Here is a 17,696-nt window from a genome sequence, read left to right as displayed (position 1 = left end):
ATCTAAAAAAAATATATATGATAACATTGTCATTGGCATACTAAGCAACATCACCAAATAGGTTCTTAAAAGGGTTTTTAACACGATACCACAATCAAAATCAAGTGTATAATTGGCTGGAGAAATAATAAATAGGAATATACTTGATTATTATACAGAAAAATGATAATACTACCATCAGAAAGATATTAGGAATATTAACTACTAAATAAAGGCGGATTATGTTTAGTAACGTTTATTTATATGTTTAACATTAACAATTGAGATAAAAATTTATTTCACATCTAACTTGAGGACACTTGTCACCGTTTTAGTAACGCTTATTTATCTGTTAATATATATAACTAGACGTTCAGGGCCATCTTCAAAAATAACAAATAAAAATAAAAAAATAAAAAATTGGCCCTGTACGACATTAAAAGTTTAGGCCCTATTTATTAGTAATCAATTATGTTTATTTATTGATTTATTGATTTGGGCCAAGTCATTAATCCATTACACACTAAAACACTTTCGAAACAGTTGGGCTTTAACGTTTTTGGTTCATAAATCCCGGCCAGTTTTTTCTCTTTAAAAACATAATTTTTCGAGCCCAACTTCGATTTGGGCCAGAACGGTCGCCCACCCGGCAGTTGCTCTGGGCCGGCCCTGTAGACGTTTACTGAATTATGATGCACCATTTAACGTTTGGTTTTTCAAAAGGTTTAGCAAAGACATACAGATTGTACAATGAGATGCCAAAGTTGGATTGTTTAGTAAATATTAATGTCATCTGGAAAGCGATGTGCGACTTGAAGGACACGATCCGGTGTAACACCACTTGTTAAACAAGTCAACAAACGCTAAACAAAATTTTAGCGACTCAAACTTGTATCATAAATTTACGAACTAAAGTTTGTCCAATCTAACCATTCAGATGCAAGTATAGCTAAAGGCAAGAACCGATTATAGAACACAGGTAAAACGACCCATCTAAATTAAACACAACCATGTCCACCCAAAACCAGCCGAAAAACCTTGTATAACCAAACCGAAGGCACTGACGATTCCCAGTTTATCAGCTGGTCTGGTTTGGTGCAGCTTTCAAAACATTGTAACATATAGAATGCATACATTAGACGATGTTTAAATAAATTAATTAGTCTATACAAGCATTAGAAAACATAAACAGCTAAATAATTAGATTTGTAAAACAAGCATAATCGACGGTACACGTGACTCCTCCGTCCAAAAGAAATAAAGAAAGAAAAAAACTCTTCGATAACGACCTGCAGCTGCAACAGAGTTTCCATTGATGCAGGTTTTTTTGTATACCAGGACGACGGGATTTTTATGATAAAAAAGGGACTAATCAGCATCGACGACATCCGAAATTAATTATAAATTAAGGAAACAAAGGAACGGCTATACACTTAATACATTGGTTTTACATGAAGTAACTGAGGAGTTTCTTCTTCCGGGACCCACCTTCCCCGTATAGTTCATTCCATTGAAGAAGCTCGTTCATATTTGCAGACTCTGATGACACACTTGCACATACCTGCATTCAAAATCGATTATGAATGTGTCGTATATCATATTGCAAATGGATCAAATTCATATACACGTATGACGTATCTAATGTATGCACCGAGACATCAAAATAGTGTAACTTTTATAATTAATTTCCAATATAATTTTAACAAAAAAAAAATAGTGTAACTTCTATAGCCAAGACATTAAATTGGTGGTAACTTTTAAGTGCATTATATAATTCATAAAACTAGTAAAAGTTAAAAGCAATAACATAAAGAGTATATTATCCAATATAATTTTAACAAGTAGGTAAAAAGGCACCAAAATAAAATAAGTAACATACTGACTATGGTATGAATTTTATTAACCCATTTATAATTATTAATAATAAGTTAATTAATAAATTAGTCTAATAATTAAGTATTTATATTATTAAATAAAATAATTTCTTTTAAAGTTTATAAAAAATTAATGTAGGTAATTAGCTATACTGAGTTTGGTGTAAAAATTGGTAAAAGAAGATTACCTATTTAAAAAAAAACGCAAAAAATTGATGTGGTAATTAGTCTAATAAGTATTTATATTGTTAAATAAAATGATTTCTTTTAAAGCTTATTAAAAAAATAATGTAGCTAATTAGCATTAGCTACAATAAGTTTGGTGTAAAAATTTTGTAAAAAAAAGATTAATTATTTAAAAAAACATAAAAAATTGATGAACACATCAGTCAAAATAAATGAGGTTTAAAAATATTCAAAAAATAAGATTTTTTGGTGCATACATAGCCAATTCCAAAGATAAGTTTTATGTTAGAAGTAGACTGTGATTGAAATGAAATAATTAAGTCTTCTAATCATAAATAGTGCTTTGATTATTTTAAAATATACACAAAAAAGTGTTCGGTTGATGTACCTGCTCATGTGCATATTTGAAATCATCCAAATTTAAGGGACGGACATCGGCACTGCTATGTAAAGCGGGTGCTGGTTTATTTTCTGTCAATGCCAGAGCTTTCTCCTGAAGCCACAAAACACACATCCATTTAGCTAACAAACAAATTTTAATCGCATAATTCTTATTGGCAAAAAAAGCGGGTTGGATCACAGTCAAGATGGATTCAGATTGAAATGGGTATTTTTATTAATTATTTAATTATTATGTGCGAGTCGAATCAGTTAGGCTAACTCAAAACACCTTTCTGTCATTTTTTTGTAGATAATCATAGCATGAAATACGAAACTATCATTCAATTTAAAAAACACGATTTGCTGATTTTAACTTGAAGAATGCCGATTTTACCCTTAATGTGTTTAACATGCCAATTGAATTGGACAACTTGTGAGATTTCATGATTGAGGTCATAAAGGGTATGGACGGAGAGAGTATTATTTAACTAATATGACCATTTATTATAATTAAATGACGGAGGAAAATGTAAACGATTAAATAGCTTTGACCCGTTTAACCTGTTGAACCCATTTCATTAGCATTAACTGATTGACATAATGGATAGGAATAAACAAAAGCAAACCTTTTTTTCCTTCTCCAAAATTTCTCTTATTGGACAGTGAGCAGCCGTCACACAAAGATTCTGTAATTTTGAACAGATAAACAGATTCTCAAAATCAACTACTAATAATACAGAAATAATAAATTAATAATAATAATAATGATAATAATGAGAAAACAAGACCTTCAAATCACTTCCGGAGTAACCATCAGTCATATTAGCCACTGCTTCAAGATCAATATCGGGTGCCAGTTCCTCTTTTGCCAATATCACTCTTAGTATTTTCTCCCTGTTTGGAGCATCTGGTAAATTTACCATCAACCTGCAATTCCGACAACAATGATAAAAAATTAAAAACTTAGTAATTTCACTTCTAGTTAGTACATAACTCATTAAAAAGCCATGAAATTTTATATTTTCAAGAATGAAATAAAACATAAATATATATTCATAAAATCTCCAATTAAGCTGCATTATTTACATAGGTTACCAAAGTAATTAAAACTTTTCACTTGGGTCAATATATCTCTGTATATATAGACACACAGACACACCCACTTATTTTGTTCATTAATCAAAATTTACATAATATATTTTAATTTTCTTCAAGTTTTTACCTGCGAGGTAATCTCCTAATTACAGCTTCGTCAAGATCAAAAGGCCTATTGGTTGCACCAAGTACAAGAACACGTTCTTTATCTTTTGTACGTAAACCATCCCAATTTACCATAAATTCATTTTTCATTTTACGCATTGCTTCATGCTCACTGGGATTTTCACGTCTTCCCAACATGCTGTCCACCTGTCAATAATAAATATACAAAATCAAATTCAAAAACCAATATTTATCAAAAAGAGAAATATTACCGGTTCCCACAAAAAGTAAAAAGAAATGCATAAAAAGACAACCAATAAAAAGTAAAAACCCTCATTTTTTATAAATTTCAAGTTAAGGTAACTGCCAACCATGAAAACAGGCAAACCAGTTGCTCAGCCCCACATCAAAAAAAAAAAAGTCAACATGGTCAAAGATATATCAGTGCCATTAAAAAATGTACGAACCTCATCAACAAAAATGACACTCGGTGAGATTTTACTAGCAAGGCTGAAAACTGCTTTAACGTACTTCTCTCCTTCGCCAAACCACTACAAAAACAAATCATATGCATAAATTATTATGTTCTACTAATGAATCAATATTTTTTAAAAAATAATAATAAATTAGTACTGAGTGAGATAATAATCTGCACCTTTGAGGTAATGCTTGACATTGATATGTTAATAAAATTTGCACCAGCTTCAGTTGCAACAGCTTTTGCAAGCATGGTTTTACCAGTACCAGGGGGTCCAAAAAGCAAAATTCCTTTACAAGGCTGAATTAAAAAAAAAATTGTCAGATAACTTACTTTGCATATATGATGGAATAAAATAATATAAGAAACTACAGGTGAAAAGAAATTAGCGCAATGAGGATGAATCTAGGGGTGTAAACGAACCATTCATTAAGAAATGAGCATGTTCATGAACGGTTCACGAACGCTTACCGAACGAGATTTCTTGTTCGTGTTCGTTCATTAAGAAATTCAAGAATTGTTCATGAACACTTACCGAATGCAAACGAACACAAACAAATGTTCATGAACATAAATGAACACAAACAATCGTTATATAAACATTTTAAAATAAAATATGTTATTTTCATGATATAGATTATGAAAATCCAACAAAAATAAATAATATCATAAACATAATTAACACAAAAATTAAGAAGATTGTCAAGCCTTTACACAAACTGAAATTGAAATGGTCAAATGAGGGATGTTGGCGGAAAAGTATAGTATAACTATGGTTTCAAATCTATAAAAACTAAAAACAATAAAATAAAAATATAACATAAAAACCTTTAACTAAACAAACACAAATGAACACATTACTGAACGTTCACGAACTTAAACAACGGACACAGCCCATGTTCAGGTTCGTTTGTTTAACTTATCGCACGAACATAAACGGACTTCCCATGGAACGGTTCACGAACTGTCCGCTAAACGTTCGGTTCGTTTACCACCTCTAACAAAAATAAACTTGTGGTTTTACCTTTGTTAACTGTCCTTTACAAAACAATTCAGGCCTTTGAAGGGGTAGCATCACCAATTCTTTTAAAGTATCTTTCACAGATTCTAGGGCTCCAATATCCTCAAAAGTAACACCAAGCTCAGTAGGCGGAATAACTTCAGCAAGAAGTCTCTTCTCGAATTCATTTTCAGTAACCACATCCTATTTATTTCACGAGATATTAACGCTTAAACTTGCATAAAATTGTAATATTAATTAAATGATCAAAAGATGCATGCAAAGCATAATCTTTCACCTTCAGTGTCTTCTTAGAACTTTTACTCTCGTTTTGAGTACCTTGCAGTATGTTAATCCCATACTCAAGACTACAATTCACAACATAAAAGAGAAAATAAGAAAAGGTAAACCACATTACCTACATAAACCTATTAACTTAATTTGCAAAATATTTAGTCCCCTCTCATTGTCTCACAAAATCTCTATTTTTTCACAAGAAGAACCTTTTTTATTTGCCATTTTACGTTTTAATTTCATGTGGAACAAAACTTATTATTAAAGAGTAAATAAAGTTACCTAATTGCTCGCATTAAGTTGCAAAAAGTGTAGTCCCGTTTCAAAAGGTATCTCTTTTATCAAAAGAATTTCCTTTTTGTAATTTTATGTAACTAGTGGGTTACCACCCGCGCCCCGCAGCGGGTTCGAAACGTAGATAAAAATAAGCAAATCGCGAGAGTTAAAGTTGTTTGATGTTTTACTTAAGGGGCTAAACATGTCATTATTAAAGTCGAAGGGCTAAAGTTGTTTGATGTAGTTAAGGGGCAAAACATGTCATTATTGAAGTTGAGGGGCTAAACATGTCATTATTAATATTAAGGGGCTAAAGCTGTTTATTGTTAGAGTTCGGGGGCTAAATTTGTTTTAGTTAAGGGGCTAAACATGTCATTATTAAAGTTGAGGGGCTAAAGTTGTTTATTATTAATGTTGAGGGGCTAAAGTTGTTTTATGTTGACAAATTAGCATATTAATATATAATTACTTCTAAACAGCCAATTATCTGATGGTGGTTATTCCAACTTCAAACGGCAAAAGCACATCCAGTTACCATTTACAACATCCCAAATTATTACAGTCGATTATCTGATTATCTGATTCTGATTATTCGAAATCACATAACCTGTTTTAAAATGCACATCCTAACAACACCTAATTTTCTTAATAAGTAGTCACTAGGGATGAGCGTGGTACTAGTACCGGTATCGAAAATACCGATACCGAAATTCGTCAAAACTGGGTGCCGGTACCGGTATCGGTACCGGTATTTGAAGGTAAAATTCGGTATTTCACCGGTACTGATACCAAAAGTACCGATACCAAAAATGCCAAAAAGTGGGTACCGGTACCGAAAAATTCGGTATGATAAATTCGGTACGGGTCCTTATACAGGACAGGTACCCAGTACCAAATGCTCATCCCTATTAGTCACCTAAAACAAACAAGAGCAAGTAACATTACCTTTCATTAGAGAGCACAGGTTTAGCATCTTTTACAAAAGGTTCAGAACTCTGCATAAAGTGATGACTTAAAGCCCATCCAATAACTTTCTCCACATCTATTAATATTAAAAAGTCAAAATTGATCAAAAATTATAGAAGTCAAAGAAAACCTTGGTGAAAAACAGAAACAGTAAAAAGGTGTACTCACTTTCATTTGTCAAAGTTTGATCCTTAATTAGAAGTGCATCGAGGTTGGCGCACTCAAGACCGACGCGGTTCAGAACCTGAAATCAAGAAGTCGAAATTGATAATTCATTAAAGGTGACCAATTTGACCCATTTATGTATGTATGAGGATTTGAGTTATGTTACTTTTATTGAACTCCGTTTTAATATTATAGGCGGAGAGAACGTAATATTTTGAGGCCTCATTCATATTAAAAATATATAAATTGGTGCATTACATGTTTTTCAATACTCAACCTGTGTAACACACGATTATTATGATAATTAACATGGGCCGGTTTTTGTGATAATTTCAAGTTAGTTGTGTGAACTCTCATACGATAATAAAAATTCGTTTATATAAAGTTTCATTACTAATTAACATCGGTCGTTAGTTGTATAAAGTTTTTTAAAGATTATATAATTAAATCGTTATATTGTACAACTCGTGTAATACACGGGTCTATAACCTAGTTTCATATATACCCTTACAAACTTGAAATTTTCATATATACCCAACCAAAACTAAAAATATCATATAAGCCCTTACAAAGTAATTAAAATATCAAATTTACCCAATTTATTAAAAACAATTTAATAAATGATCAATTTACCCAATTTATTAAAAACAATTTAATAAATGGTCATTTTACCTTTATTTTTTAACTTCAAGTTTTCATGTGTTATCTTTTAACTTCATAGTTTTATATAACACCTTTTTAGCTTAAATTTATTTTTACCCATTTTTTCCCATAAACAATAGCATTCTCCGTATATAATATTTAAGCTAAATAAATTAAGCTAGAAATGAGTAAATATGATATTTGAAGTTAAAGGTCATATATGAGATTTCAAAGTTTTAGAAAAATAAGTGTAAAATTGTCATTTAGTAAATTGTTTTGAATGAATTGAGTATATATGATATTTCGACTACTTTGTAAGGGTATATATGATATTTGTAATTTTGCATGGGTATATATGATATTTTGCAAGTTTGTAGGGGTATATATGAAACTGCCCCCTTTTTGTACATTAAAAAGTTGATCATTATTGTAATGATATAGGTGTTGTATATAATCATGTCTAATACAATACTTATTTGTAAATGAGTTTCCAAAGATGCTTACTGAACGAATGCTGACAATATTTGATTGTGATTTCAATGTCTCAATATCACGATCCAGCTGTTGCTTCCAGTCTGAAAGTAGCAACTCATCCTACCATGATTTTAAGAAAAGATTATTAACGGCCATAAACATATATGAAACACCAAATTATTGGAAAAAGAAAGTAGCTTTCACTTACCTGTGGCAACTGTATAGTCACTTTGTTCGGGAAAAGACGAGTGAGTTGCTTCATTGTTTTTGGGGTTTCTTTGCTTCTATCATGCAGTCTACCAAAATCGTTCTGAATAACATTTAAACGTTATTACGTTAATAACCTTGTATGCTATTTTAATGCAACCTGTCATGTTCTATTATATGATTACTCAACAATATAACTTAGGCTAAACAAATTATCCATTGCATACCGGGAAAGCAAGGTCAAGCAACGTTGTATGATTGCTACCAAACTTCGTGAACAATAATCCTCCGGAAGGAGACTGCAACGATAGTGTAAGTTGGATGATTAGATGTCAATGTCATGAATGTGTGTAAACATGGATGCATGTATGTATATGTATATCTGTTCATATGTATGTGTTCATATGTCTGTGTAGACTAGACCATTAGATATCATGATCATGTGTACAAATATGCATGTACGCATTTCTATTTTTGTCTGTATAAGTGTATAAATGTCATCAATGTATATATAGAAATGTATGGAAGTACGTATATAACGTGTATACAATATGTATGCAAGTATACCTATTTATGTATACATATGTATGTATATGTGTGTAAGTTTGACAATAAAACTTCATGAATGTGTGTAAAGATACATATGTATGTATGTATGTGTGTATATCAGTATATGTTTTGTGAGCGGCTATGTAAGTGATGTATGTATGCATATGTGTGTAATCATGAAAATGTGTGTATACTGTGTAAACGTAAAAAGGTATGTGTACGTACTTTCTCCTTTCGACTGTCCATCTGAGTGTGTGAAGCAACGACAACCACATTCCCAGGTAAATTTTCAAGCTTACTCTTGAAGGAGCTATAGGCCTCCGGATTTCCAAGCATTGATTTTTCTATATCTTTTACAAACAAAAGCAATGAATTGTTTTTACTTTCTTTAACAGCAACCTGCATACACAAATAGGCTTTTTCAAATTGCTAGCTATTCCCTCATTCAAATGTCTAAAAGATTATAAACTTAATTACAGAAAAGTCGCCAAATTTCAGTGTGTCTATAGTGAAAAGTTGTAATAGATGACAGTAAAATTCATCAAGCTGGACATCGCAAATCTTCTGCTATTCTTTATTGTTAGTTCTTCGCCTACAAATCTGAGATATTGGTTGCAACTAAATTAACTGTTAATACAACTCACTGCAACTTGCACTATTTTTAATAAATTATCAAATTTCGAATACTTGATTATTACCTATATGGCTATGCTACAACAGTTGATCATCGTTCTATTACTTTTTTTTTGTTTTAAATTTTATTATTAAATACTTATGTATGAAGCTTGCTAACTGTTGATTCCCCTTGCTTCCATTTTTATTATTTTTTTAATTGGTTATTAATATATATATACCTTAACATCCTTAATATTACATCTAGGGCTGCAAACGAACCAAACGTTCGGCGAACAGTTCGGGAACCGTTCGGAGGGAAGTTCGTTTGTGTTCGTTTGTTTACTAAACAAACGAACACGAACAAGAAATTTCGTTTGTTTAGTTAAATGAACAAACATGAACAGAGGTCGTGTCCGTTCGTTTATGTTCGTGAACGTTCGGTAACGTGTTCGTTTGTGTTCAATACTTCATTAGTGTTTTTAGTTTTTATATATATTTAAATACTTCAAAATTCCGACAAATTAAATATCTAATAAGTGTCGGTGTATTATATATTCGGTTCATGAAGGATTGTTTGTGTTCGTTTGTTTCCATTTGTGTTCATGAACATTAGTTTGTGCTCGTCAACAGTCGTTGCCTAAAATTAACAAACAAACACAAACGAACACGAACAAGTTCATTTTGTTAACAAACGAACACGCACATAAAATTTCGGTTCGATAAGTGTTCGTGAACGGTTCGCGAACACATATATTTCTTAACAAACGAACACGAACCGTTTGCAGCCCTTACATCAGTTCACACTTAATATTATTATTTTTGAGAACACAACATTTTATAAAACTCAAGTGTAAGACAACATGTCTATTTGTGTATAAATTATACATCTAATTTTTAAAAAAATGAACTGCTGATTACCCATTTAACTGATCAAAATCACAACATGGCATGCAAACATCAATTTCATGCTAGGTAGACAAAAAGAATAATGTATATGGAAACCAATATATTCAACTTTTTTCATCAAGACCATCTAAATACTAAAACTACTTATATGTCACCCAGGTATTTATCTTGTTACATTTATACGGTTATACCAACCTAAACCAAAGACATGCTAAATGACGTAAATGCCCTTTTTGTAGATAAACCAGTTTTAACCTGAAACATGTTGACACCTGAACAAATATATTGATATGCTTCTCACCTCAAAAAGTTCATTAATGGCAAGCTTCTCGATGTCATCAGCACTCGAAGAGTCCAGACGAAGTGAATCAGCTGCAAAATAATCCAGAAAATAAAAAGTAAAACACCAATTTACATTTTACTAATAACAAACAATAACAACTAACAACATCCCATGCTACAATATTCACTAACTGCATATTATATGATTTACCAGAACAGAAAAAACCATGGTCTTCCTCACAGAGTCCTCCAAGATCATTGCCTTCTTGAACTGATTTATCAAATCTAACTCCAATCTTGGAAGACCCGTTTTCCTCAAATGGGAGTAGAACTTTCCCCTTATAACCATATGTAGGCCCTCTAGAAATAAACAAAATAAAATTTTAACATTTGGTAAAATTAAAACTCTCAAAAAATCATATAATACCTTAAAGGAGTCTGCAGAGGAGAAAAACTAGATGACAGAGTACCCACGTATTTAACCCTATCACCTGCATCAAAATGTGAAATTAAATGGTGAAATACACTGTTTTTAGTACGGGTCAAAACAAGGCCAGGCGGGGTTGACTAAGAAACACTTATTAATGTATGAACTGTATTTATAATTTACAAAAAAAGGTAAGCATTAGAAATACACTTCTCATAACTGCTTCCCAAACATGGTTATCGATAGCGAATAGCGACAATGTACCTATATGCTACGTAGCGATAGCGATGAAATAGCGCCCACTATTTCGTGTTTAGCGATAAGGTAGTTAAAATTTTAAGAAATAAAAAATAGCTATCTACATAACTTTTTTTATATAAAACGTTACTTTTATACCTTTTATGTATAAATTTATAAGTTTAAGGACCAAATGTAAGCTAGTGAAAACAGGGGGGTTAAATGTTAAAATACACAAACTAATTTTACACTTTTTATGTAAATTTTACAAGTTTTAATGACTAAATGTAACCTAATGAAAGATCAGAGGGGTTAAATGTTAAAATACACAAACTAATTTTACACTTTTTATGTAAATTTTACAAGTTTTAATGACTAAATGTAACCTAATGAAAGATAGAGGGGTTAAATGTTAAAATCCATAAACTATTTAACCATAGAAAGGCTCAAATGCAACAAAAACGCAGCCGCTCTTCTTCTTCATAGTTTCCAGCAAGTTTCAGGCAGAAATTGCAGGTTTCCGGCCGGAAGTCGTCGTCGGAATCCGCTATTTTCACGCTATTCAGCGCTATACACCATATAGCGACTATGTCTCGCCTCGCCACGCTATTCGCAATAGCGGTCGCTATGGCCGCTATCGATAACTATGTTCCCAAATCATAATACTTATCAGTAGTAGTATCATCTCTTAGCAATTAAGTAATTAACAAAAAATAAATCTTGGGGAGAAGCATGTTAACTTGAACAAAGAGTTATTTACTTCTCCTACGAGTACTAGGTTATCCATAGTATACATACTAGAAAGGTGCCCGTTCGATGCGGCGGGGACCATAAGCACTTCCAGAGGTGTGCACGGTTCGGTTCGGTTCGGTTAGGTTCGGTTATGAGCCTCAATCGAAACCGAAGTAATTGGTTAATTTATTTGGTTAGATTGTCGGTTTTCGGTTCAGTATATTTCGGTTAGTAACCTAAACCAAACTTGAGCTAAAATTATTGCTTAGAAATGAAACAGAGGCATAAAACATGAAATAAATAAAATGAATGTATAAAACTAGAAATATATGTAAAAATGAATGGTTCAGTTCAGTTGATTTTGATTAATCGAGGGTACAAAAAAAGCAGAAAATTGATTTTCGGTTAATTCAATTTCTGATTAATCAGTTTTTTTGGTTAATTCTGGTTTCGGTTTCGTTTGTTTTTGGTTCGGTTTCGGTTAACGGTTCGGTTATTGCTCACCTCTAGACACTGTTAATCATCACCTCTAGACACTGTTAATCACAGAACATATCAACTTTTGTTAAATTAAAACCATAAAAATACTATACTCAAGTTAAAGAGATTAAGAGAATAAAATGCTAGTTTTTATGTTGTGATTTTTTCTAAAAAGTATTAACGTATGAAAAAGTTATAGCCGTTTAAAAAAATCATGGGGAAGTTGGTGTAATTAAGGGGGGAAAGTGTAATTATTGTTTAGATAACCAAAAGTTTAGTAAATTATGGGAGCAAATGTGTAAGTATTGTTTAAAAGAGAGATTTGCCCCTAAAATATTTTTACCTCATGCATCAAGTGTTGTAACTTGAGCAATGATATTTGTATTACTTAAAATTTAAGAAGTCCTTGTGAGATGTATTATAATATGGTATAGATACAGTTATGATGATAAATTATTTCATGGATGAAATGAGTCTAAAAACCTAGATCACCTATTTGGCTATTTCTTGAATTGTAGGCGCTATCCATTGTAGTTTCTTCTATGTTTGTTGATTCTCAGCATAAATCTAGCCCCATTTTTATCAAATGTCACCTCATTTGACCCATTTCCCTTAAAGCTGAATTTGTTGGTTTCACCCGTTTTGATATTTAAAAGAGTAAACTGCCATTTTGGTCCCTGTGGTTTGGTCACTTTTGCCACTTTAGTCCAAAACTAACCTTTTGCATCTGGGTCCTGTGGTTTCAGTTTTATTGCCATTTTGGTCCAAAAATGAAATCAGGTCATATTTGTCTTATAAAATCCTGCAATTTTGTCCTTTTCCTCAGCGGCAAATCAGGTCATATTTGTCTTATAAAATCTGGTATTTATTTATAAAAAAAGAAATGACCATTTTGCCCCTGAGAAAAAGGGACAAAATAGCATGATTTTATAAGACAAATATGACCTGATTTCATTTTTGGACCAAAATGGCAATAAAACTGAAACCACAGGGACCCAGATGCAAAAGGTTTGAGTTTTGGACTAAAGTGGCAAAAGTGACCAAACCACAGGGACCAAAATGGCAGTTTACTCTATTTAAAAAAAAAAAACTAAAATGACCCATTCATAAGTTAACAGGTCAAAATTGATTCCTCTAGTAAACAGTATCAGATGCCTTGCATCTTATAAAAATCAAGATAAATTAACGTCATATAAAATTAAGTAGAATATACCTTTTTTGAAAACGTAGGATTTTGATGATGCGGTAGACGCCTCCTGTTTGGGCTGAGCATGAGAGCAAGTGGTAGATCCACCAACTATATCAGCTTCAACGCTTGATGTTGGTTTCTTAGAGTGCATAACCCCCGCCTGTGGGGCACGTTTAGCAAACACACTTGTTCTTTCCAGCCTACCACTCTCCTTCACTGAAGTCTCAGCTTCCTTAGAAGCTGATCCCTGGTATAGGAAATAAAAATTAATCACAAAACCGGGAGGGGGGGGGGGGTATGGGTACGAAAAACTGGGAAACTGATGACTTACACCAGGTAATAGAAGAGAATCAACTACAAGCAGTCTAGCCCCAAAATGTTTTGCAAGGGCCTTTGTCAATGTTTCCTGATAAATTTCTGAACCTGTGTTGTTGCAAGACTCAAAGGTTAAAAAGACTGTTTTACCCTTTATACTAGATGTCTAGACGGACTCAGTCCCATACCTGCTGGACCAGACAAGAGTATCCTAGGGCACAAAATAGGCAGATCAGAAGCATACTTCACGAACTCATTGCGTTTCAGATGTATATACGTGGAAGCAATCAGCACGCTTTTTGTGGTTTCACTGTAATTTTAAAAAGTAGCAAAGTAACTCAAAATGCGTACTAAATGAGTAAATGCAATGATACAGAAAAGAAAATAAGACTACGATTATTTCTTATTAATAAATAATAATCCCCCTGCATTAAATACTCTTATAATATCAACCATCTACATCTGATTCTCATCATCTACAATACTTGCAGGCCTAAAAAAAATTGCTGCTTCTGGATTAATGGATGCAGTCAGCATTCAATCACAAGGGATGCCCAATAATCTAATACCAGACAGATTAGAACCATAATTTTGAAAATCTTGAAACCTAGAATCACACTGTATACTACCCATTTCGTGTTGTTACAACAAGTTACAACCGGTACGGTCCCAAACTGGATCATGAACCAAACTCAAAACTTATGGGTTTATAACTCAATCCTAATTCATTCACATCGTTTCATTCGAACAATTTGAAATATATCCAGTTTCAGACTGCACATGAATAGACAGTGAGATTTCGGTACAGTTTGCTGGTTCCAACAGTTTGGACCGAGTTTCATCCTAAGGTGTGTGTGTTGTAACCTAAGAGCTAACAATCACTAGGTAAAAGAAACCAGGTATCAAAAAAGGAAACAATAAGGGCAACAATCAGCACAAGAGATACTAAAAAGTGAGTAAGTGGTTGCACCTTAAAAAATATGGAAAATTATCGAATGTAACTTCAATTGTATCGGGATCGAGAATTCCTTGTTGCAATCCATCTTTATATGCTTGACGCCTTGCAGCCAATGAGACTGGTGGATCAATATCTTTAAGCAAATCTCTAATTTCTCTCCGTTCATCAAGAATTTTCAAAATATCAACCTCAGAAGAAGATGATCCGGCAAGCATACGCAGTAGCGGTCTTAATTCATGAGTTGCCACATCAGCAGCAGCAACATTATCATTAACACCTTTATCGCTCGATGGGGTGGTATCAGCAGCAACATTATCATTCGCATCAGAAACATCTTTCATGTCAGTGTCAATTACACGATTATCTTCACAAGCGGAGGGTAGATTCGAAAGTCCGTTTTGAAAACCTTTGGGTGGTGGAAAAAGAGATAATTCTTTTTGTATATTAGATAAAGATGCTAATATTGATGCTCCTGCAACTGCAGATGGATCTCTAGATCTTGACTCTAACTGTAATCCTTTTAATGAACCGCTGTTTGCTTCTAATATGCTCACAGGAGGTGCCACATCAGTAGCAACGTTATCATTCGATAGCTGTTGAAATATCTAACAGTCCATTAAGAAAATTGGTTCACACATATACACAAGTCCACAGAGGAAATACAACTGATCAATGAACAAACTTTAATAGCGGTGGCTGGATAAACAGGTCAAAACACTTTTTGTCGTCTTCTAGCTTTTTTAAAAATTGTTTGTGTTAGCAAAATTGACAAAATCTTTGAATAAAACAATTAAGAGGAAGGTATACCTTAAACAAACTTTTTGAATAGGCCATTTGGGATCTAAAAACAGTCTGTAACAAAATTATTTAAAACTTGCAACTCTATATTTTAAAGAAACTATAAAAACACCATCTTGAAGGATACGTAAGCATGTCTTCCTGCAGAGCTGAAAACGACTTCATCTCCAGCTCTAAGGGGCAAAGTTGACCTTTTAGCGCAAATCTTGCCATTGACTTTGACCGCACCCTTGCCACCAGTAATTTCAAGTAAAGTAATTGATGCACCTCCTTGCTACACAAAACAAAAAATCCATATTAATAATAGTTAACTAATTCTGATAAAGAATGAGTGACGATAAGAATACCTGTGACTTTATGTGCCTCAAGCTACACAAAGATTTACTGACGGATTTATCGCTGATCCACAAGTCACATTGGTGACCTTGACCAACAGTGAAAATTTCATGTTCCATAACAATATGAGGATTCTGCAACAAATATCAAAATCAGATTTTCTGACACTAGTTATTCAATGTCAAATAATAACACAGCTATAATCATTACATGTGTATATCGTTTTGGGCAAGAATAGCTAACATTACAAGAGCGTATCATATTGTTATTACTCATACCACATGATCACTTTCGAAACACACCTAAAATCATTACAAGTGCGTATCTTTTGGCCACGAATACTTATTATGACAAGCGCGTATCATATTGTTATTACTTGACGCAACATGATCACTTTCAAAACACGCTTCCAAACACTCCCTAAACCTAAAAACATAAAAATACAATCCCTTCTATCTTGTGATTGAACTGAAAGAACTACCTGAGGGCACTGAGAAAGGAGCTTTCCCCAAGCAACCCCAACGTTAGCCTTCGACTGTCGTTTCTTCCCACGATTCAACCCAGTCGAACCACCGTTAGCCTTCGTTTTCTTCTCAACATCAATCAACGAATTCCCTACAAACCAAACAAAACATCAACAACTTCACAAACAAATCAAACTATCCTCAATTCAACAGTCAACACACACCTAACGACATCGGCGACACCAACGGCTGACCTTCCGCCTCCACAACCGGAGACTTCTCCGGCACATCAACACCTGTCACCTCCTCACACGCATCCGGCTCCTTCTTACACGGATCAGACGATCTAACCTCCTGTTCCTGCGACTCACATCCACCTGATTCCTTCACCACCGCCTCAATCGGCTCCACCGGCGTTCCAGTGGTCGACGACGACGCCGCCTCCGCCGCCTGCACCATCCGATCACCAAAACACCAAACATCAACACGAAACAACAAAAACCTAATCTCAATTTCACAAATTTCACAAATTCGAAACCCTAATTTTACGAATTTTACGAAATTAACGAATTAAACAATACCTTCGATCGCTTTCCTGTAGGAATTGGAGACGAGCATGGTGACGACAGCGTGCGTTTGGATGACGATGAACTCCGTCGTGTTTCCACCATGATCGATTTCAGTTTTGGAATTCGATTGTTGCGAAGAAGAAGAAGAAATTGGGGGAAATCTGGTAATTTATATGTGAATGTGAAGATGAAGAAATGATGATTATAATAATAATTAATTAATTAATATTAATAATGAGAATAATTTGGTAAAAAGAATATAAAATTGGTTGAGATTGGGGATAAATAGCTGTGAAACCAAAGGCAAAAGGTTGTTAAGCGGCAGGAAGCAACAAGAGGGACATATTTGGGGTTGAATGTGTAGTGGGTGGGGATTATATGCATGAGAATATTATATTATATTCTTGTCAATTTTTAGGTTTTCTTTTTTTTTTTTCTTTTCTTGTGAAAGTTATTTAAAAGTTTAAAAATATTTAAAGTCAAGTCTACTTGGTGTAAATAGAGTTGTCCAAAAAGTTTCGTGCTTAACTCGGAAAAATCTTGCTTGCTATGGCTCGGTTAAAAAGTGAGTCTAACTTGACTCAGTTTGTAACGAGCCGGATTGACTCGGTTTGGCTCGTTTTGTAACTCGGATCGACTCAGCTCGAATTATTTTACTTATAATATATGGCACACTGAATAATATTTTTTACTATTAAATTTTGAGAGCTACGTATG

The 17,696-nt window shown here is 33.3% G+C and overlaps 1 protein-coding gene across 1 annotated transcript; it reads right to left on the bottom strand.

Moving 5' to 3' along the window:
• Positions 1-1,094: 1,094 nt before the first annotated feature.
• On the bottom strand, positions 1,095-17,348 carry LOC110910121. The gene is made up of 27 exons (XM_022154837.2): positions 16,992-17,348; positions 16,635-16,860; positions 16,428-16,561; positions 15,958-16,080; positions 15,738-15,884; positions 14,825-15,417; positions 14,043-14,164; positions 13,871-13,962; positions 13,564-13,786; positions 10,902-10,965; positions 10,686-10,834; positions 10,494-10,564; positions 8,897-9,070; positions 8,350-8,421; positions 8,124-8,225; positions 7,946-8,035; positions 6,803-6,878; positions 6,614-6,710; positions 5,397-5,466; positions 5,123-5,302; positions 4,276-4,398; positions 4,088-4,171; positions 3,643-3,827; positions 3,209-3,347; positions 3,047-3,106; positions 2,428-2,532; positions 1,095-1,540 (listed from the first exon to the last, which is right to left on the bottom strand). Exons 1-27 carry the CDS (start codon positions 17,079-17,081, stop codon positions 1,427-1,429), a joined length of 3,705 nt encoding a protein of 1,234 aa, XP_022010529.1. The 5' UTR covers positions 17,082-17,348; the 3' UTR covers positions 1,095-1,426.
• Between the last annotated feature and the right edge of the window lie 348 nt (positions 17,349-17,696).

The sequence above is a fragment of the Helianthus annuus genome, chromosome 15 (genome assembly GCF_002127325.2).
Source record: "Helianthus annuus cultivar XRQ/B chromosome 15, HanXRQr2.0-SUNRISE, whole genome shotgun sequence".
NCBI lineage: Eukaryota > Viridiplantae > Streptophyta > Magnoliopsida > Asterales > Asteraceae > Helianthus > Helianthus annuus.
Note: the sequence above shows the minus strand (reverse complement) of the source record. Positions and strands in the feature narration are given on the sequence as shown.